The 24,137-nt window shown below is 37.4% G+C and overlaps 1 protein-coding gene across 1 annotated transcript in view; it reads left to right on the top strand.

The window, feature by feature from the left end:
* LOC127526920 (NXPE family member 3-like) overlaps positions 1-24,137 on the top strand; it is a 93,856-nt gene that overhangs the window by 17,055 nt on the left and 52,664 nt on the right. Inside the window, exon 2 of the mRNA XM_051924079.1 lies at positions 22,855-22,925. Within this exon, the coding sequence (XP_051780039.1) occupies positions 22,872-22,925 (54 nt within the window). The 5' untranslated portion in view covers positions 22,855-22,871. The remainder of the gene's footprint in view (positions 1-22,854; positions 22,926-24,137) is intronic.

Here is a 24,137-nt window from a genome sequence, read left to right as displayed (position 1 = left end):
AGATATGAAATAATCTGGCCTCTTAGGAAGGCCTTTAGAGTTTCCCAGAGTGTTCCTGCAGAAACCTCTGTAGACGTGTTTGTCTCTAGGAAGAAGCTGATTTGTTTGGATATAAATTCTGTGCAGTTCTCGTCTGCCAATAAAAGAGGGTTAAGACACCATCTGCGAGGTGAGTACGAGGGGCTTATTGATTTTAGCTCCAAGACTAGAGGGGCATGGTCAGAGATAACAATTGTGTCATATTTGCATGATTTAATTGTAGGCAGGAAATTATTATCTATAAAAAAATAATCAATTCTTGAGTAGCTATAATGCACTGGTGAGTAGAACGAATATGTTCTTGAGTTTGGGTTAAGAAACCTCCAGGGGTCTGATAAGTTGTGATCATTTAAAAACTGTGTAATTATCTTTGCAGTATTAGATGTCGTCCCCCCTGTCACGGGAGTCCTATCTAAGAGTGGATTTAAAACACAATTAAAGTCCCCAGCCATTATAATTTTATGAGTGTTCACATTGGGAATGGATGCAAATAGATTTTGCATGAATTCCTTATCATCAACATTGGGTGCATAAACATTTATCAAAATCATTTTACTGTTATATAAGTTGCCCATGACCATCACAAGCAAGCAAGATATATATAGCCAAATTCTCGCGCTTCGTTGCGGTGAAGTACTGCTTTTAATTTTTTAAGAAAAGAAAACCTTTTTAAACGGATCGAAAATACAGTATACCAATAACAATTTGTTAAGGATCTGTTTTTTTATGAACCTCGCTTTTCACAGCTGTCGCGCTACGGCGTGTGTTTCGTTTAATTGACAGTATGTAGATCGTGGTAATTACATTCATGGCATTCGTTTTCTGAATCACAATCTGACTGTATGGGTGGTTACCTGCCAGGAAACGCTTGTGGTTGGTCAGGAAGTCGCCTTACATCCGCCACGTGCCCTCTTTCTGTTCCCAGAAGCTGATCATAGAATGGTTTTAATAGTTTACTTTCAAATAATGCAAAGAGTATGCGACACGTGTTTCTCCCTAATTCTGGGCTCATCAGGCATACACACTCACTTCATCCCCTCTCGGGAATCGAATCTCTATCATCAGCGCCAGAGTTGAAGCCCCTAACGTTGCGGTCAGCAAGTCGGCTAACATCCGCCATGTGCAGTCTTTCAGTTGCGAGAAGCAGATCATAGAATGGTTGAAACTGTTGCCCCTAACGTTGCGCTACGGCGTGTGGTTCGTTTATACCTCGTGTCTTCTCATTAAACTTTTATCTCGCGAATATGTTATTGCAATCCGCAGCGGGAGCGTTTCTATAAACTTAATTTAAACTTACGTTTTACACCGTGCTTTGTTTCCCTTATGAACATGCTTGTATGCTTCACTCGCTGGCTTCTTATTGTTTCGCTCCCTTGTCAATTGTTTAATGAATTTTTGTTCTTCGCTGGTAACAACACTGGTAAATTTTTAAATGAGAAATTCTTCTCTCTCTTGTTAAATTAACAGTAGCCTGAATGAATCTATTAATTTTTTACATTTAAAATTTCTCATTTAAAGATTTACCAGTTTTGTTTCTTGTCCTAGAGTGTGTATATAAACACAGGGAACTCCAGTTTCTGTATTACATCTTGCCTAAAGAAGGGGCCTGAGTTGCCTCGAAAGCTTGTATATTGTAATCTTTTTAGTTAGCCAATAAAAGGTGTCATTTTGCTTGGCTTTTCTCTACACTTAGATCAATACAAATTTAGATACTATACTTGTTATAATAAATAGATAATTAAATAAACAAACAAATAAATAAATAAGACTTAAATTCTGTACCCTGCATTAGACTATTGCTCCATTTGGGTATCGGTCTGTCTGGATCTTCTCTAGAATAACCTCTGCAACCCTGAATTAGTTTTTTGGATTCCCTGTTATCAATGTCTAAACCTAATAAAGCAATAGATTCCATAAGCAAGTAGAAATCGCCAGGCCTACTGGAATTAGTACTGAGGTTATTTCATTTTCATGGCATCAGTTATCTGGAGCCAGTTTTTCAAATGCCAACAATTGCAGTCTCTTCAACTCAGATGAACTTATCACTCAATATGGCACTGATTGCTCTCCTGTCAACACAGGACAAAGACCCCATAAACTGTTCTAGATACAGTCTCATTTCCTTGGTAAATTCTGATGGCAAGTTAATGGCCAAACTTCTTGACCTACATTTATAATCCATCATACATAAATTAATACATTAGATCAAACCAAAATGGCTATATTTGTGTATATTATCCTTCTGACAGTGTCCTTCATGTTGTCTATTCTATTGTGAATTTCCCCTTGGGGATTAATAAAGTCTATCTATCTATCTATCTATCTATCTATCTATCTATCTATCTATCTATCTATCTATCTATCTATCTATCTATCTATCTATCTGTTTTATACTGCCCTTCATATTTATTTTTCTATAATAAAAATAATAATACATTTTATTTATATAGCACCTTTCCCATGCTCAAGGCACTTACAGAATACAAGAAAGAATTGCAGGGTATACAGTATATAGCATTGTACTAACCAAATAAATAAAGAAGATTACGACAGTGAATTCAAAGAATAAAAAGCCTATCAGACAACATAATTGATGGTCTCGCACACACACATACAGGTAACATGAGCATCTTGACAGAGAAGTAAACTGAGAGAAGGGTAATAAAGTCAGGTAGAGCTAAAAGCATTCCTGAACAGATGAGTTTTGAGATGTTTTTTAAAAGAATTCACGGAGTCAGCTGATCTAATTAATTTTGGTAGGTCATTTCAGAGTCTGGGCGCTATACAGCTGAAGGCCCTGTCACCCAAGGAGTGTAGATTAGTGTGGGGTACAACAAGATTGCCAGAATCAGAGGACCTTAGTGGGCGGGCAGGCACATAGTGATGGAGAAGGTCACTGATGTAGTTTGGCGCAAGGTTATTTAAGGCTTTGTAGGTTATTAGTAGGATTTTATGTTCGATTCTGTAAGACACAGGGAGCCAGTGAAGACGGAGAAGGATGGGTGTGATGTGCTTGCTGCTGCTGGTTCAAGTGAGGACTCTTGTAGCTGAGTTATGAATAAGCTGGAGCTGTGATATAAGATTAGACAGGGCACCTGCCTGTAGGGAATTACAATACTCAATGCGAGATGTGATAAAAGCATGGACAAGTTTCTCAGCATTAGAGAAGGAGAGGAAGGAGCGAACACGGGATATGTTACGGAGGTGAAAGTAAGAAAGTTTCTTAATGTGATTTATGTGGGCGGAATAAGAGAGGGAGGAATCAAAAATGACACCAAGATTCTTTACAGTAGAGGCAGGTCTGATGAGATCATTAAATTGCATTTTAGTCCCAATTTGCAGGAGTGCAATTTAATTTTAAAGAGTTCTGCTCTATCCGGGTTTTAATTTCACTAAGGCAGGTTGTGAGCTGAGAAAGCTCTGATAAAGTTCTACTTTTAAAATTGAAGTAGAGTTGAGTATCATCTTCATAAAAATGATAACCCAGTCCATAGCTACGGATAATATGGCCAGGGGGAAGCATGTAAATACAGAAAAGCAGATGACCAAGGACAGAGCCTTGAGGGACTCCTTGTGTGACTGGCGCTGAGCTGGATCTGCTGTTGCCAAGACTAACAAACACTTGCCTATCAATCAGATTGGACTTGAACCACTGGAGGGCAGTGCCAGAGATACCCAGCATGTTCTCCATTCTGAACAGTAGAATGTCATGTCTGACAGTGTCAAATGCTGCAATGAGGTCTAACAGAATTAATATGCTGGTTTGTCCAGAGTCTGCTGCCATAAGCAAATCATTGGTTACCCGTATCAGAGCAGTTTCACAGCTGTGCCACGCCCTGAAACCAGACTGAAAGGGTTCCATCAATTTATTAGAGGTTATGTAATTGGTGAGTTGGGAAGCTACAACACGCTCAAGAACATTTGACAGAAAAGGTAAGTGGGAAATAGGCCGGAAATTGTTAAGATTGTCAGCATCAAGACCAGACTTTTTTAACATTGGGGTTACAGAAGCAATTTTAAAAGTGAGCGGCACAGAGCCAGTGTCAAGGGATGAGCTTATTATTGTTGTAACAGTCGGGATTATGGCATGAAGGCAGGATTTAAGTAGTGTGGTGGGGATGGGGTCCAGTACACAAGTAGTTGGCCTCATCTTACAAAGCAGGTTATTAACAAACGCAGATGTGACTGGTGAGAACTTAGAGAAGGAGCTGGATGGAGTGTGGAAAACAGGGAGAGGTATAATCAGATGATGTATTTATGTTAATTGAATTATTTAGATCTTTACTTTTGTTACAGAAAATGTGGAGGAATGTGGAGGAATTCCTCACACACTTCAGTAGAAGAGGTAGTTGGGTCTGATGCGGGTTCGAGTAGTTTATTAACTACAGAGAACAAAACCCTTGGGTTATCGTCACCACTTTCTGTTATTCTGCCATAATGGGTGTTCTTAGCAGCAGTTAGTGCTTCTCTGTAAGCTCTTTGGTGGTCAGAGAAAGCCTGAATGTGCACGGTGAGGCCAGTCTTACTAGACATTCTCTCAAGGTGTTGGCCAGCTGCTTTCATAACCCTAATTCTGAATTATACCAAGGAACTGAACATTTAAAGAAAACCTCCTTATGTTTTAAAGGAGCTGTTTTATCTAATGCTGAATGAAGGGCTGAGTTATAGTGGTCAACAAGACTATCTAGTGTTGACGGAATAGGTGCAGACAGTAAAAGATCAGAAATGGATCCAGAAAGGATAGAGGGACAGATATTTTTAAGGTTTCTGTAGGAAATTTGTCGCTTACAGGTAAGAGGAGGGAAAGGCAGTGAGACAGTGAAAAATACTGCTTTATGGTCTGAGAGTCCCAAATCAGTGCTGTAAATGTTGGCAACAGATAGTCTAGAAGTGCAGATCAGATCCAATATATGACCACCAGAGTGGGTGGGAAAGTCAACATGTTGTGTCAAGTCAAAATAGTCCAGTCAGGATAGGAATTAATTTCTCAGTTTAGATGTAGTAATGTCAATATGGATGTTGAAATCACCGAGAAGGATAATTCTTTGAGAGTAAGAGCTTAGGTGGGTCAAAAGTTCAATCAGATCGGATAAGAAGGATGCATTGTATTTTGGGGGACGATAAAGAACAATGAGTGAGACAGGACCTGATTCCATTATTAGTTTAAGAGCCAGGCACTCAAAAGATAATGGCCAGTCAATTTGGATTCATTTGATGTTTAAGTCTGCTCTGACAATTACTGCAAGCCCACCGCCCTGCCTTGAGCTGCGAGGCTCTGTGTGGAAAGTGAAACCAGGTGGAGTCGCCTCCGTGAGAGACATAAATTCGTTCGGCTTTTGCCAAGTCTCCGTTAAACACAGAATATCAAGTTTGGTGTCAGTGATGAGTTCTGACAGCACCAATGCTTTGCCATTAAGAGATCTTGAGTTAAACAGTGCAATATTAGTTAATGAGGCTTCTTTTTGCACAGAGCCATGATCAGGGTTTATTTCCACATAATGTAAATTTGGCACGCTGACACTTCTATTTCCAGGGCCATGAGAAGGACAGCGTATTCCTGAGCAAATGCTGCCGGTGGTCTTTTCATTCGCAGCCCGGTGGTGGCGGCGACCTGATCCGCAATGTACATATTTCGGGCGCTGCAAAATACCGGTGTCTTTTAGGATGTTCCAGTCAGACCATTTGCTCTGGACAAACTGTTTAATAAGGAGGAGTCTGTCTTGAGAGTATTTTAGCATGATACTGGGCAATACTTATCTGAATAGCAGTGGAGAAGCAGCACTGCACAGCGGAACCGGTAGGACAGACGGGTGTGGTAGCATAGGAGAGCGGCGATAGCAAGCTATCTATCTAGTTAACATAATAACTCTGTGAGAATAGTTTAGTTCTTATAATAAAGCTGAAAATGCAGGAAAACTTAAAACATAATAATATCTTTATTTAGAGTCCTGGGGTCTAATTTATTAAGTTTTGCATGGATTTGAGCATGAAAATACGCGTACACTAAAAAAAAAAAAAAACAGAAAAATGCTTACCAATCAGATTTATTAAACCTGGCGAACACACATTTTTACACAATTTACCCTTTGTAAGTAACAATCAACTTGTAAATGTGAATTTGTGAACATGCCTCAGTGCTAATCAACCTCATGCATATGCAATCACAATGCTGGTAGTGCAGCCATCCTGCATTCAAGATCATCTGTCTGTGCTCTGCAACTGAGTGCAGAGGGCATTATAGCTTCTCTTCTCTGTGTTCTTGGTGTTTGAGAAAGGCATAAGGCGGGTAGCTGTTATTATCTGGCACATGTAATGACAAGATGGCAATTGTTATGGTGTATAAAATCTGTACATTTTGGTTTCCATTATATTTTGTTCGAGACAAGACAACAGATGAACTAAGACAGATCAAAGCAGGTTTTGTCACACCTCACTTTCAAACAGCTGTTTCCTACGTTGAAAGGAAGACATTCTGGGGCTCAATTATTTTACAACCTGGGAAAGGATGCTCTGCTGACACCCCAGGCTATTGATTACTTTATGGATGGACATCTGGGATTTATGGCCTAGGAAAGGGAAACAGGCAATATCAAAGAGCAAAATTCATCAATCACATTGACAGCCAGCCAATCAGGTTCATGTGTTGTGTAACCAAGGCATGATATTTCATAATAAATATGCCTTGATTTGGAAGAGGAGCAGAAGGAGGAGAAGAGGAGAAGAGGAGGAGGAGGAAGGAGAAGAAGCAAAGAGAAGGAGGAGAAGAAGAGGAACAGACCAAGACAGCATTGGTCGTCAGAAAGGCATCATGAACATCCATTGCTAAATCAAACGCCTCCCTGGGATATTCATCCTTGTCATTTCAAACTTTTTCGTAAGCTTTTCCTAAAGACTATATATATTCAGACTTTTCTATCAGTACTTATTTTCTATTATTCTTTGTTCCAATGGTATTATTATTAATCTTGTAATAAATACCATGCTGCTTTTAACATTCTATGCTTTGTCTTAATGTCTAGAGTGATTGAATTAATAAGTTAGATTTCTTTGAGCACCTGGGGTAGCCAGATTTTTGCCATTATTTCTGTGCTGCGAGATTTATAAGGCTGAGAGTGAGGAACGCCACTCAATAGTTAGGGACAGTATGAGAAGAAGGTATTCTTGGCTGATAAATGGCCTATAGTCAAGGATACTGAGTCTTTGTATGTTTTAATATTTTCTTGGAGACCAAAAGTAACATTTAGGTCTGAGGTCTATTTCAAACATCATATGTTGTCCGTGCCAATAATAAGTAAGTCTCTTGAAGTGCTGAGTGACAGGCTGATGTGTAATTAAAGTGCTAAGAGTTAATCAGCGTGTGTGTGTCATTCATGGGGCACTGTTGTGGTTAGGGTCTGTGTGTGTGTGTTTATCTATGTGTGTGTGTTCATTTTAAAGTGCAACAGTAGACCAACCCGATAACGAACCTGACGAGAACATTTACCCTTGAGAAAACAGGTAAAGGGTAAGTAGAGGGAAATACTACGATAATACAGCAATGTCGGTCCTGAAGGGCCACAGTGGTTGCTGGTTTTCGTTTGAACTCACTTTCTTAATGAGAGGTCAATTATTGCTGATGAAGCTACTTATTGCTGAAGTGACATTTGGATGCTGCATTCACTGTTTTTAATAGCTCCTTATTAGCAATAAGATGACAATGACAAAGGAACCAGCAGTTCTCCATCTAACTTGATTCCAATAACAACTGTGTGTATTCATCACTCACTATTTGGTTTAATAAACACTTAAGAGAAAAATGTGACAGACTAAACATTATCCACTTTAAGTTTCAAATCCTTGGAAAGGAAAAACCTATGATATGAAACCTAACATTGCAGACTAACAAGCCATAAAAATAATAAGGTCTGAGATTGGCAAGGATTGGTTTCTAATTAAGCAATTGTGTTGGAATGAAAACCTGCAGCCACTGTAGCCCTCCAGGACCGACATTACCTACCCCGGGTACAGCCAAAACTAGTTTGCCTCAAAATAAATGAATCATGAGTTGACCCAGGCCACAGACACGTGAATTTTTTTCTTGTTCATGTTATAAAAAATATGTTTAATGCATGTACAGCCACACCATAAGAAAACTGAATGTAGTGCCTCCTGTATCCAGCAGAGAGTGCTAGCTCCCTGGTAATGAGTTCTTTTGTGATTGTGGCATGTTACGTAACCCGAAACTATATAGATATAATATAAAAAGGTGATACCCCTCCCTTAGTGATATGGCGGTAAGAAATCACATAGGAGAGGTAACTTAGCTTGGCGTAAAGTCAGCTTACGCTGCATAACAGATGAAGGAAGCCAATGGCAAAACCCAGTTCGGGAGTGGGGGCCTGATGTGTAGAGTCTGCCATTTTCGCCGTTGCAGTGGAAGGATTTTCAGGATCGGATGACGTTATCTCCCATCCATCCGTCGGCTTCTAAGGTGTGCCGAGCAATGTTCCAAGGCTTTATACTATTTCTTCGCATGCAGGCTCCCACTTAGGTGAACCATGTAATTCCAAACAAGGCAAAAGAGGATACAGTTTCATGCTGACTTTGGCAGACAAAAAATAGTATCCAACAGACCTCAGTCTTACTATACATTTCCCAGTTGTCTCTATCCATCTTGTCTTATATTATAATGCTTGCCTAGCAGTTCTATATGATGAGCCCCTGTGCTAAATCTGGCTCTGTGTCAACTGTGCATGTGATTAGGAAAAGGCAGATTTATAAAACATAATTGCACAGAGTACAGTGACATATTAAACTTATACTCTTATTACACCTATACAGTAAGCTAATGGCTTCCAGCACAGTCAGCATGATGGAGTGAAGCTTGGCTAAGATATTACTAACATGCCAGTAATTTCACTATGAAGTGACCAAAAGTTGCCTATATAAATTGACAACAAAAGTTCTTCAGTGAAAATGGGAGTCTTTCACCTTTACTATAACAGGTTTCACTTGCTGACTCCAAATCTGAAAACCGTTATCATCCAGCACGTCCCGTTTTTTAGTTATGCTGTTCCTGGTCTTGGACATCTAGGGTGTCTGGATAGTAAAGGAGGATAACCATTTTGATAAATACTGGTAATTCCACTAGGGATGCCATTGAGATAAATGATTTCGCCACACACTACTAAAAGCTGTGAGTTGTTTACCTTGTCATTATTAATTTTTTTTTTTAATTATTAATGTTTAATTAGCAGATAAAATATTTGTTGCTGATTACCAAGTCTTGTAGGACTCTAAAGCATAATGACACAACTCAGACATGATACTGCAGTAGGTAGTGGTTTTACTGTTAAACATAACATTGCATTTCAGGACATTTCGTTCATTAGATTCACCATTACTTTGAAAATTCTGTCAAGGCGATGGACAGAAACGGCAATTCATTTAAGAAATAAGTTTGGTCTCGAGGAAAATGAACACAAAATTAAAGAAGGTATTTTTGTTTTTCCTGAAATCCGTGAACTGATGCTTGACAATAAGTTCAAAAGGAAACTGAAGCCCACTGAATCAGCAGCATGGGAAGCATTTGCTGCGGTTGTCCAGAATTTTCTTGACGGTCACAGAGCAAACAATTATGCTGAGCTTGTGGAGAACCTGCTGAAAGCATATAAGCTTATGGGAGCCAGAATGTCACTGAAGATGCATTTTTTACATTCTCATCTCGACTTTTTTCCACCAAATCTGGGCGAAGTCAGTGATGACCATGGGGAATGATTTCATCAAGATATAAAGATGATGGAAAACCGATATCGGGGAAAATTCACTCCAAGCATGATGGGAGACTACTGTTGATTCTTGCAAAGAGAGACGGATGTGCAGTACAAGCGCAAAAGCGAGTGCCTCAAATATTTTGGAGCATGCTGACCTCACTTTTATATTGAGGTAAATTGACATAAATATACTTTAACGTGTCTCTGGTATCGTCTTCTGGTTTGTTTTCAGAATAAACACATCAAAACAATTTTGCTGGAACATAGTCCAAACTCCAGATATCGTGTTGATATATTATATTGATATTCAAAAGTGTCAAAACGTCAATGATGTGAATTTCAAAAAACTGACATGCTAGCTTAATTTCTATTTCATATATGTAATCAGTGCAAAACACTTAATAAAGAGCTGGTCTGAAGTTCCCAGTAGCAAACAAAAAATATTTTTTGTAGACCAGTGTCATCAACAACAAGTGGCCCACCATATTCAGCACCATCATGTGTGTCAAAGCTACTTTACTTCAAAATAAATTAATCACTGAGTCACAACCTTTACCATTCACATCTTGGAACATCATATTAATGGAATGGCACTACTACGGTTAACAGCAACAGCTTCATTCTCGCTAGATGTCTTTGTTCCAATATTTGGATTTTTTTGATTTGAAATACTTTGTTGATTATGAGTGTAGTAAAGTGATCTGATTATGTTAGGACCAACCATACACTGCTGCGCATTGCTTTTTGTTTGCAAAAACATGTTGCTTTATGTATGTTCACCTACTCCATACAAAAACTTAATATAGCGCTTTGCCGGTTGGTTAATTGTTTCCAGCACAGTGGGCATGATGGAGTGAAGCTTGACTAAGATATTCCTGACCTGCCAGAAAAGTGACAGCATGTAACCGATACAAATTTCCTCAGTGCCAGTACACAAAGCGGACCCACTTAAAAGGAAACTGAAATACAGTCTATACAGTACATCATATTTATCATTTTTGTGGTGTACTATGCTTGTCATGTCAATGCATGTTGTAATAATGGCTCAGTGATGTCAATTATTACGCACTGAGTTGTCATTTAGCTGGTTTGGCTACATTTCTCAGTGTTACAATTTCAAAAGTCAATGATGTGTATTTCAAAAACCTGACGTGCTAGCTTAATTTCTATTTCATATATGAAATCAGTGTAAAACACTTAATAAAGAGCTGGTCTGAAGTTCCCAGTAGCAAACAAAAAATATTTTTTGTAGACCAGTGTTATCATAGAAGACAGTCACATGCAAGATACTCCATTTGAATAACCCTTACTTTTTTATTATTTCCCATCATGCATATACAGATGAACTATCACATTTTTTATAAATCTTGCTATATCAAGCATTGTAAACATTACATCTCCCCTTTTCCAAAATGAGCCACTTCTATTACTATTACCAACTACACGTTATAAGCAGCTGCATGGCATTGTCACAAAAGTACATAACCGGAATGCTCTCAATATGTTAAAAAAAAAAAACTGATTGTTGAGGTATAACACCAAGATATCACACATATAAGGATTCTTACGGTGTGCTTTCTATATAATAAACATATAGATTTTATACAAGCAATGAATGGGTATCCTTTTAAGAAAGGTTACAGTACATTTGTCATGTTAACAAACATTAAAGTAATGGCTGTGTGATTATTATTATAATTTATATAACAAAGCTGTTATAGTAATAATAATAATATTAACAATTTATGTCAGTCATCACTTAACTGGATTGGGTATATTTCCTTAATTTATCAAGTGTGTCGTCATTGCGGTTTCGAGGAAATTTGCATACAGATGGATCAGAATTGCTGTAAAGTTTACTTTTATAAATCAGAAGTTGCATGCACACACTTTTTGTGCATACACAAGTTTTATACACTTCTCTGCATTCTTTGAGATAAACATTGTAAAAAGTACTTTAGGAGTAAATTAGATTTTTTCCTGTCTAGTCCTATCAAAGAATTTCAATCTAAGTATGGATAAACTTTCTGTATAACCACCCTGGCAAAATTACAGCTTTTGAAATAGATAGTTACCTTCGACATAGCAGTGGTGTGTAAAGATGCTGTGCAGTAATTAAAATAATCACAAAGATTTAAAATTAATTTTTACATTATTTTACTTTTATTCCACCATCACTGAATATTTCTGACAACATTTCTTTATGAAAGTACTTCAAAGTGCTTTACAATATGCAGAGTTACAAAAGAAAGTAAAAACTAAACAGATATTTGCAACAGCAAAGAATCACAATGTCCAGCTATAACAAATTATGGTCAGATGGACAGGAAGGACAGGAAAATTAAAACTCCAGTTGGAAAGATGATGGAGGTAATAAACCTGGGGGAGATCCAAGGCTAAAAGCCCACCAACCCCCTGTCTTTCTATTGTGCAGTCCATGAATGTGACATTGATGACTATATTAGAATTAATTTCTTAAAAAGTTGTCTTTTAAATTTTAATTTGCACTTGTTTTTTGGTACAGAAATAAATGTATATTTGTTTACTTGACTAGCCTGGCTCAAAACAAGGGTGTACGACTTTGAATTTTTTCCAGTCAGCAATAGATGGTGGGCACCTGGAGAAAATAAGAGTGGATTGCTGGTGAAATTCATATGCACACCCAAATCCAGAAGATTTAGCATGACAAGTTTTTTTTATTTATTTTAAGTTCAATAAGCACAAAAAGCAGATTTAGAAACCTTTGGAAAAAAAAATTATTATAACCATAAAAGTCAACAATACCCCCATGGCACCAAAAAATGCCATGCAAAGATTAGATTGGATTTGATAAACTTTATTGATCCTATGGGGAAATTAAGATGCATACAGCAGCAGAAACATAAAATAAAACAAGGTTAAAGACTCACTGGACAAATAATACAGCCAATAAATTAAATAAAAAATAAACTTAACAATTACATCAGGTGGAAGCAATGAGTTGCCCAATAGCAGTAAGCAGAAAAGACCCCCAGAGGTGCTTCTTACACACTGTTGTGGGCTGAGCCAGTGGCGTGCTCCAAAAGAGCAACTTCTAGAAGGGACTTTTCATGATGGCCAATTTTGCCAGCATCCTGTTTTCCTTTACCCTTTTGGTAAGCTACTAGCGCACCTCACTGTAATTTAGCTCTCTGCCAAAGTCTTCAGGTATGCCACGATGGTTGGGACCCACTGTTCCATATGTGTCAGTCTTTCTTTGCAGCAAGATGTCAAATAGCTCTGGCGAAGTATAAAAATTGTCCATGGTTACACAGAAACCTTGATCCAGCAGAGCATCTATCAAAGTCAGCACCGATGACATAGCAACACCATACTGATCATATTTCAGATCAAACACCGTCCCTTTCCCTGTGTACAGAACCAAATTCCAAATGTATCCCGTTTTAGAATCACAAAGCTCGTAAAACTTTATGCCAAATTTTACTCATTTTGACACGATCCATGACAGTCTGCCCTTATAAGCCATGAGGCTTTCATCGATGCTGACATCACGGTCTGGAATATAAACGCTCCAAAATTGTGCTACAATGGCATGGTATATCTCCCAAATTTTCTTCAGTTTAGGTGCTAGATGGGTATTCTCATCAAAGTCTTCATTGATGGTAAAGGTCAGATATTTCATAATTAGTGAAAACTTGCACTCAGACATAATTTCTACAAAGAACAACAGCACTGACAGCACTTTTACAGCCCGAGTGATTCTCAGTTCTAGCTCTTACACAAGACACATCTGTACAGTTATCCAAGTGACACTCGGGACTAACGCTTTTAGTCTGGTTTTTGCAGCCCAAGTAACGCTCGGGTCTAACGCTAAGGAGGTTAATTATAGAAGTATATGTTAGTGGCCATTTCTCATGTCTTTGCAAGTTACTGATAAACGGACCCTTGGAGTCAGAATTCTGCTACACTGGCTTACACTGGTTCTTATCAATTGTTAGCCTTGTGTTTACCAGCCACTCAGCACAGCTGACACTGGGACACAGATCAAAGGCTTAAATCAAAATACTTTCTAAGAGTACTAGAAAAAAGGTCATAATAAGCAATACAATCAAACAGTAAAAATCATATTTGACAGTAAATATCATCTCTGACAGTAGTCATACTCCACAGACCGTTCAGCTGACCACTTGTACACTCTGGCCCTATTGCAAATAAATCACTAATTTTATTACACTTTGAAACATTATTGGAGTGATGTCATTTTTTCCCATACATCTGCTCCTGTTTTTTGAGACATTTTTTCTGCCCCTCATCTTATCCCTGTCTTGCGCTTTCTTATTCTTTGCTTCATTTAGTTTAGTTAGGACAGTGTGAGTTAGCCAGATAATTACTAGGATTATTGCAGAAGAGCAGTATCTCTGTAAGTAATTCCTTTTTTTTCCATTCTATTTTGTTTGCTTGTTTGCTTAGAAGGGACCTGGGTTCGCTTCCCGGGTCCTCCCTGCCGTGGAGTTTGCATGTTCTCCCCATGTCTGTGTGGGTTTCCTCCGGGCGCTCCGGTTTCCTCCCACAGTCCAAAGACATGCAGGTTAGGTGGATTGGTGATTCTAAATTGGCCCTAGTGTGTGCTTGGTTTGTGGGTGTGTTTGTGTGTGTCCTGCGGTGGGTTGGCACCCTGCCCCGGGATTGGTTCCTGCCTTGTTCCCTGTGTTGGCTGGGGATTGGCTCCAGCAGACCCCCGTGACCCTGTGTTCGGATTGAGTGGGTTGGAAAATGGATGGATGGATGTTTGCTTAGATGTTTGATTCATAGTTTGTAACCCATGGAGGATATGGCCAACCAGTCACTTTCATAGTATTGTTTTTGCACCCCATAACATGCCTGTGTTTCTCACTCACTCCTGGTTTCAGGTTGGTTACAAAACTACAAGATGCCCAGGGTCTAGTCTGTGCAGGGGTACAAGACCAGGGGAAATCATAGGGGTATTTTGTATAAAATGAGTAAAAGAAAATCTAAATCAACAGATAACTGTTTTGTAATGGTAGGGTGACTCTGTTCCTCTTAAAACTCTTTATTGCATGGACCCTTAAAGAATGCCCAAAATCCTATATTCTTATCACTTGGTCAGGACTGACAGCTGTTAAAGTTCAATAATTTGCCCCTCCTTTTACATCAGTAACCCAGGCATTTAGACAGAGTACCTGAACAAGAAGGAGAGAACGCTGCATATTTTTAAAGTATTTTCCAAATAGATAATGCCATTAAACAAAATCCAAATGATTTAATATGTGACAGCATACAACCTGGTACCACCACATGTTTAGTCTTTCCAGGCAGCCCATTACTGTCAGCAGTAACTTGGAGCATACTTGTCTTGACTTTCTCCATACGTTTCTCCTTCTGATCAGCACTCTTATTGATTTTTTAAAGCTGTTTTAGGCATGATATGGTCATCTTGTCTGAAAGACAACTTTGCCTTTTCATATTTCTTTTCTCTGAAAAATGCTTTCAGAGCTCATACACTTCTGTCATTAGAGTCAGGAATGTATAGCAAGGCATGCTTGTGTAACTTAGAAATGGACATTATAAGAAGCTCTCGTGTTATTGTCCAAAGTTTATAAAACAAAAATCATGTTTCCAAAATAAAATGCTTTAGCATGGTTTTTGCAGCCCAAGTAACGCTCGGGTCTAACGCTAAGGAGGTTAATTGTAGAAGTATATGTTAGTGGCCATTTCTCATGTCTTTGCAAGTTACTGATAAACGGACCCTTGGAGTCAGAATTCTGCTACACTGGCTTACACTGGTTCTTATCAATTGTTAGCCTTGTGTTTACCAGCCGCTCAGCACAGCTGACACTGGGTCACAGATCAAAGGCTTAAATCAAAATGCTTTCTAAGAGTACTAGAAAAAAGGTCATAATAAGCAATACAATCAAACAGTAAAAATCATATTTGACAGTAAAAATCATCTCTGACAGTAGTCATACTCCACAGACCGTTGAGCTGACCACTTGTACACTCTGGCCCTCAATGCTTTCAGAGCTCATACACTTCTGTCATTAGAGTCAGGAATGTATAGCAAGGCATGCTTGTGTAACTTAGAAATGGACATTATAAGAAGCTCTCGTGTTATTGTCCAAAGTTTATAAAACAAAAATCATGTTTCCAAAATAAACTGCTTTAGCCCAGAATCCTGACATCGTAAATGGAAGCCAATGGCATAGCAGTTTCTTTAACTTTGAAACAGATTTTAAAACTACACATTGTGTTATCGTCTGTTAACCCCTTACACTTGTCAAATTCATTATTGGATTGGTCTACTCCTGCACCCTAAATAATAACACACACATACATAGATACACACACACTTAGACCCTAACCACAACAGTGCCCTACGAATGACACACACACAGCTGGTTAACTTCTATCACTTTAAACCACACAAGTGCTATAAGAATAACACAACGTGTCACTCTTTCAGCACTTCAAGAGACTTACTTATTATTGGCATGAACAACATATGATGTTTTAAATATATCTCAGACCTAAATATTACTTTTGGTCTCCAAAAAAATGTTCAAACATACAAAGACTCAGCACTCTTGACTATAGGCCATTCATCAGTCAAGAGTGCCTTACCTCATGTACTGTTTCCTACTTTTGAGTGGCGCTCTCACTCTCAGCCCTTAATAAACCTTGCAGCACAGAGGTAATGGCAAATCTCCGTCTGCACCAGGTGCTCAAAGAAATCTACCTTTTTACTTCGATCACTCTAGACATTAAGACAAAGTATAGAAAGATGAAAACAAGTTAATATTTATTAACTAACAATAATAAGTAATAGAAAATAAGATCGATAGTAAAGTCTGGATAAAATAGTCTTAAAAAAGCTTACTGAAAGGAATCAGTGATGTCAAGCATGAATGTCTCAGGGCGGCGTTTGATCTAGCAATCGAGGCTCATGAAAATGCTGTTAATTGACGATCGGACAAAAATTGGTCTCAGTGTCTTTGTTTTCTTTTCTGACGTTGCTTGCCATCGTTGCTGTTTCTCTTCTGACGTTGCTTTCAAACGAGGCATATTTATTATAAAATTTCATACCATGGTTTCACAACACATGGTTGTTGCATGCACCTGATTGGCTGGCTGTCAATATGATGGATGAATTTTGCTCAAACTCTTTAATCTATCTTTTCCCAGATAATAAAGTTTTTTTGATGTTACCGAAAACATTGGCATGTCTTCCTTTTCCAGGCTGTAAACCAAATTGTTGTCCCAGATGTCCATCCATAAAGTAATCAATATCCTGATGTATCGGCTCAGTCTTCCTTTCTCAGGCCGTAAAACCAATTTAGCACTATGCTGTGAACAACTGTTATAAAAGTGAGGTGTAAGGGAAGAGGATATGCCTTTTTTATTATAATGCCTATACAATTGTCCTGCATCTGAATTCATCTTTTTGGGATTGAGCAAAATATAATAAAAATATAGAGAATAATTTGTAGATTTTATACACTATAACAACATGTATTATGGTAGCAGTTCTGCATTATAGCACATTTGATTTAAACCATTTCTTATCCACTATCAAGAAAACATGCGTAGCTAAGCAATACTTTAGACTCACAATATAGCAGAGCGTAATATGCTTTCTACTTAAGCTAATAATCTAATCATTCAGGTAATTCTTAAGAAAACGCCAAAGCATTAACAGACCAGGTACATTTTCATTAGCCAAGAAATGTGACAAACTGTTTTAACATTAGAATGAAATGAAGCATCCTTGTAAAGGTATACCTTTTAAGCATTACAAGAAACCTCCTTTCAGAAAGTTGACTTTATAATATACAGTACATTTATAATAATGCCAGATATTATATAATCAGAAAAGTGAAACAACAGCAAAAGAACATTAACAAAGCATTGTTTTAGAAAACAAATGCATTTTTGAAGTCCTTTAACTCTCCTCTGCATATGTTCATTTCTGAGCACATTTTAATTCTCAATATAATTCCCAACAAATACAGTGCATAACTACACATAGAAATAAAATCAGATTCTCTATCTGGAGTACCTGTATTAGTTATTTAATTTAAATGAAATAAAAAAAATGAAATAATAGGTCAAAACAGCTTTGCAATTTATTATATATGTCTTTTGAAATAAAGCTGCTTTGTTGAAAAATATTAAGCAGAGAATCAAATATGTGTCTTTTTACTGAAATCCGGCTTTGTAAATCAGACATTATTCCTTTATAGTTGAGAAAGTACCAAATGGTTTTACATTTCTATACTGGTTGAGGAGGTGGCCTTAGGATAATTCTGTGTTATATTTTGCATTCTGCTTCTAAATTTTGGGTGAATTTACATTCTTTAAGACACTCATATTACACATTAGAACAGATTCTAGCATGATTGCAGCATTAATTTACAGATCACCAGAGACATCTTGTTAAGAGGAAGAAAGAAAGATTAGAATCTTTGTGAGAAGGAAAGAAAAGACAGGGAGATGATTGCCAGTAAATAAAAAAGCCTTCATAATAGTGATGAACAAAAATGGTGATGCAGAAAAACCAAACAATGAAAAAATGAATCATTCAAATGAAAACTAAAATATTACATAAAAATAATAGTTGTTTTTCCTGCCACAACAAAGCTCAAAAAATGAGTTCAGTTCTCATGAAAAACATCCGAAGCCAGACCTGACCTCTATATAGTTCTGGGCTAACTGGACACACCTCACCCTAGGCAGTCTATCCCCAAACCCAAACTGCAAGCTTCTGGCCTGCAGATACCCAAAAATGGAAGCTAAGCCTTTTAAATAAAGACCACAGTTGGATTCCAAACAAGCTGTAGAAACATCTCAAGGATGATAAATAGAACAGGATGCACCTTAGCTAAACTTCAAGTGACATAGCAAATAGTATAAATAATTCTGTCTTTGGGATATTTCAGCTTTTTTTTTTTTTTAGTAAATTTACAAAGATTTCTAAAGTCATGCTTTCTCTTTGTCATTCTGGGGTATTGATTGTTGTTTGATGAGGGATAAATATGAATTGAAATGATTTTAACTTAAGGCTGCACCATAACAAAGTGTGAAAAAAGTGAAGGGGTCTAAATACTCTTTGAAGGCACTCAAGATATGGGAGGGGTCATTAAAAATGTGCCATTGTCTCAGGCATCATTGTTTAATGTGTCTTTCCTGCCTTTACATAGCCAAAAATTCCCACAGACAAAATTATTAAGTGAACAAAAATAAAACCATACCAAATAAAAAAAAAAACAACAGAATAGAATTCTTGCAAAATCATAACACATATTCACTGTTTTTGACAAATTTTGTAGTGTTGATGGGGCATTTTAATATTCACATACAGTATTTGTGGAAACTGACACTTTTAGGAAATATTTTATTCAACTGCTAAACTCAAGAAGGGTTTTAATTGATTTAAATTGCTTGACTCATTGTTACAGTATAATCACACAATGGATCTAATTATTACTTACAAAGTTGAGATTCAAAATAGAAGTATTACTGTTTTAAAGTTTATTATCTCTCATCACTATTTACTTACGTTTGGATTATTGTTTGCCTTACTATTTGCAATGCACTCACAGGTTAAAACAAGGACAGTGCGATAGCTAGATTGTAACTCTGTAAAATCTGTAGATATTTTCAGTAACTCAGATTGAATCATGAAGAAATATCAATACAAGATGACATATAATTACAATGTTACACTGAAAGAGACCTTAAATAAAGTAGTTCTCCATAAAACACAAGTGACTAAAGTGCATAGAAACTCTAAAGTAGAATACCAGCCATCTGAGCATAGAAGAATGGCCACACTATTGACAGGTAATAAAAAGGCAAGTTCAGATTAAAAAATGACAGCAGAAATACCACCCATGTTCATTTCTGTCAGAGAGCCAATGGGGTAAATGTCTGTTGGGGATCTGAACTGGTGTGGTGCCAAAATCTCACCTGCTGCACTGCAGCACTTGGGCCCCAATTTGAGGCGGTCCATCTAGTTAGACGTCTCTCCATCATGATGATCATCTTCCTCTGCTGTTGGAGGAGCTTTGTAAACACCGCATTTCAGTGGTGGCACTCTCTGAGGTGCACAGACCTGGGACTGGCCAGTTCTCTGTAGGTGGGTACACCTTTTATTGGTCTGGTTGCTCTGCTACTATTTCAGATTAATCAGTGACAGCAGAAATACCATCCATGTTCATTTTTTAGAACATGCTCTATTCTAACAAAAATGAATTCTGAATTGCCATGAAAACTATCTCCAAACAGAAGTGAAGATGTTATGAATTTCTTTAATGACAAAGTTGACGGTATAAAATCTGAGATTTCACCATCATCTCACAAACTACATACTGAAGTTTCACCTTGTCTCTCTTTGCACAACACTGTTCAGTAATTTTAACGTGATAACAGAACAGCAAATCTTAAGTTTAATTTGTAACTAGGGGGCTCTGCCCCCTGTTCACTTCGCTCGCCTACCCCAGTGAGGTCCCTAACTGCTGGTCATTTCCTGGATCTGCAGCTTGCGACAAATCGTGCTGATTTTGGATAAACACGAATATCAACTCTGTCCTTGATACCTCCATCTTTCGAAACTATTATCGCTGACAATTTGTCACATGTTGGTTTATTATATATGCAAGCATGATCTTTTGGATTCATATAGAAATCCAAGAAAACTTTGTCTGTGTTTTTCAGATAAATTTTGTGTAAAGTGCGATACTTTTGGACGTATGGAATTGTATCCATTATTGGCTGTAGAATTTCAAATACGTCTGATTGCTTAACTCTTTCGAGTCTATGTTGCATCGCTTCTCCATGATCAAAAATATAAACCTGACCGAATTGTGGTTTCTTTGAAATTAAACTTGTAGCAGCTTTAATTGTTGCGGGACCACACATTCTCATAGCATATGGTCCTGAATCGTGTAAATCTACGTTATTGAATGATGCAAATGCGAAAAATTATTATTTTAGATTCTGATATTTTGCCTGTAGTGTTTGTGGATTTCACTTTCACCAAATAACAAATCTTTTATTTCTTGCGGATACGCATCTTCATTGGGAAGAAATACTACTTTTCCCAGATGGCAAAATGAATTAGACGATCTACAAATTTCCAGCTTCAACTTTAGAGCCGAACAATATCTACATACTTCTGTCAAATCACCTATGTCCACATATTTGATCTCTTTTCGCAGTTCCGTTATTTCAACGAGTAGTAATTTCTGTTTGTTAGTGCTAATGTGATCTTTACTATCAGTTTTTTGAGACTTTCGATTTTAGTACTTTCATAATCTCTAACCTGCTGTACATATGTATCTCGCCAACGTTTTTGAACCTCTTTACGACATTCTACTTTGTCTTCTGCTGTTTGTCTTTTATTTCCACCCCCGCTTGGACCTGTTAGGTTTTGAATTCCACTAGGTCCGGGCTGATTATAAGTGGTTAAATCTCTTGGCACAAAGTCTTATCTCGCGGGACTTGAAATTATCTGTCTGAAAAAGTCTCATCTCGTCCCAGGATTTTTTTATATAATACAGAGAAATGAAACCTACTACCACTTCCTTAGATACTTTCACAACAAAATTACTGGAATGCTCTTTAGATGTATTGGCAGCATCCATTTTTGACATCATCAATAGACTGTTACTGCCTGGCACATTTCCTAATGCACAGTTACTACAACATTATTGAAAAAAATCAGACGTAGCCCAACATATATTTAATTATATACCTACTGTATTTCAAATCAGGGGTTTCAGCCACACCCATTCTTAACAGGCACATTACATCATTACATTGGCAAACACAGGTGTGGCAGCTGTCAATTCCATTTCAGGGTGACTGTCCTAAAATCGAGGTGGCCCATTTTTAGCTACAGCAATATATGACTAATGTTTCCTCTGGTGGATGAATCACAGTGTCTATTTACCTGCACCCTGCATAGTCCATAAAGGAACAACACCTTTCCTTCATTCCCATTAGGGACCTGTGCTTTTTCCCTGTGCCTTGTCCCAGTTATGAAAGAGAGAGACAGATTAGGAGCACACACTGATACAATTCATACATTATTTACAATAAGTAGCATTATTATTTAAAATAGTTTATAATTCATCCACTTGCTGAATGCTATCATTCTGTTTTAGTTTGTGGCGAGCCAGTGCCTTACATTGGGCATAATGCATCAGCAGCCATGACACATGCAATTCAGAAAAGATCATCCAGCTGAAGCTAAGCTAGTTTGGGAAAACCTTGGATTGTTGCTGGAAGAGGTGTTGGTGAGGCCAACTGGAGGTGCTTACCCAGTGGTCTGAATGTGGATCCCAATGCCCCACTGCTGTGACGGGGACACTTTCATGTACAAATGGTGCTGTCCTTCAGATGTGACATAAAACTGAAGTCCTGATTCTCTGTGGTCATAAAAAATCCCCAAGAATCCTTTGTAAAGAACAGGGTGTGCCCTGATGTTCTGGCTAAATTGCCTACTATGGCTTGGTCATTCTGCCCCCCTAATCATCCTTTGTTTATAATCTCTTTCACCACTACACCACCTAATAATGTGTGGGGAGCATACTGGCACAAAAATGGCTCACATTCAATCATCCAAGTGGATGCTATACATTAGAGGTGGGTGGTTGAAGTGGCTCCATACTCATTATGAAAAGCACTTTGAGTAGTGAGAAAAGCACTATATACTGTATGTAAAGAAGTATTATTATTATAACTCAGTACACAAATCTGGATGGAGCACCCGCATATTATAGGGCACACTTACTAAGGCAAATGTAGCGTCACCAGTAAACTAGCATTCAGATGTTTGGATTGTGAGTACAAAGAGGAGTACCCATAAACAATGGGATAAACAAACTCCTAAGAGGTTGATGGATAATGTGCTTTGGTCTGGTGTTTATATGTGCCATACTGTGTCCTGCAGGAGACAGACGTCTCATGACTTGTGCCCAGACTCTGAATTGGATTAAGTGGATTTTTATAATAGATTTTATTACCTGTGATATGTTTTTCAAAAACTTTTTTTTCTTCCATACAGGTGTTTCAAACTCAAACATGAAAGGTTTTCTGAAAATATGCTTGTTATTCACTACTATTTTGACTCTGGGGGTAAGTCAAAATAATCTACTTTCTTGACAAAGGGTGTTGGGTTTGAAACTTTTTAATATCTTCATTTAGGCAAAAACAATTTCTGTAACCATAAGTGGGTAAGTAGAGCAGTGAAAAATGAAACCCATTTAAAGGCCAACAGAAACTGAAAAGTAATAACTTGCAGGATGTGTGGACCCGTGCACTGGATTAAGGTCTTTGTTTGAATTCTTCAAGTGTTATGCTGCTATAAGCAATCACTGCTTGTTATGTGCTCTTTTGTGAGCATGTGTGTCATTTTGGCACTTGCATTTTACTTTCTATCCATTTTCATGATACTAATTAGTTTGATAAATGTTTGGACACTTCCCTAATATTTAATATAAAACAATAGTAATTTAAAGGTACCTGTAATTCATTTAAAAATATCTTTAAGTAATATTAAGATATCCATAAGATACTGGTAAATCGTTTCAAGACATTTCTTAATGTATAGAGATTATTTCAAGGTATAGTTCAAAATCTTTAAATCATTTTAAGATGAGCTTAAATGTTCTGAGGCTACTTATAGATATCAGTAGGTCTTTAAAATCATTTCACTATGTTTTAAAATAATTTAGAAAAATCTATAAATTATGTCGCAGTAAGTAAATTTAATTGACAGATAGATATGGCTAAATATGGCAAAATACATTTCAATACCAAATTGGAATAAAAATCTGCAAGACAAATTTTCATTTAGAGGTACAGTATCTTAAAATGATATTTATTTATATAAAAATGATTTGAGGATATCTGTAAACTATTTTCCTACTTACGTGTGTATGGGGTCCGTTTCAAGACATCATATATTCTCACTTTTCTTGTGATCAAGCATCAGTATTAAATCATGTCATGTATCATTTGTTACTAACTCATCACTCGCTCCTCTTCACTTTTCATTCTTCACTATTCTTTTGTTACTCATCCCTTTTCACTCATGATGCATCATTTGTCGTGCATCACTACTAACATTTCATTCATTATGTGTTATGTGACATTCATAATTTCTCACTCATTATTTTTCATTTTTGGGCTTTTTTTCAAAAAAAACAATCACAGTCAGTATAGTGGGCTGGAAAAAGCTTTTACTTCCTTCCACTTTCTTCAGTAGTGGCCAATTCCTGCTGTTAATTGTTAATTCTTTTCAATTCATTTTAATTGCCTTGTTTTGTAGGACTCAGTGCCCTGAAT

The sequence above is a fragment of the Erpetoichthys calabaricus genome, chromosome 3, assembly GCF_900747795.2.
Source record: "Erpetoichthys calabaricus chromosome 3, fErpCal1.3, whole genome shotgun sequence".
Classification (NCBI taxonomy): domain Eukaryota; kingdom Metazoa; phylum Chordata; class Cladistia; order Polypteriformes; family Polypteridae; genus Erpetoichthys; species Erpetoichthys calabaricus.
This window is presented reverse-complemented; position numbering and strand designations above follow the sequence as displayed.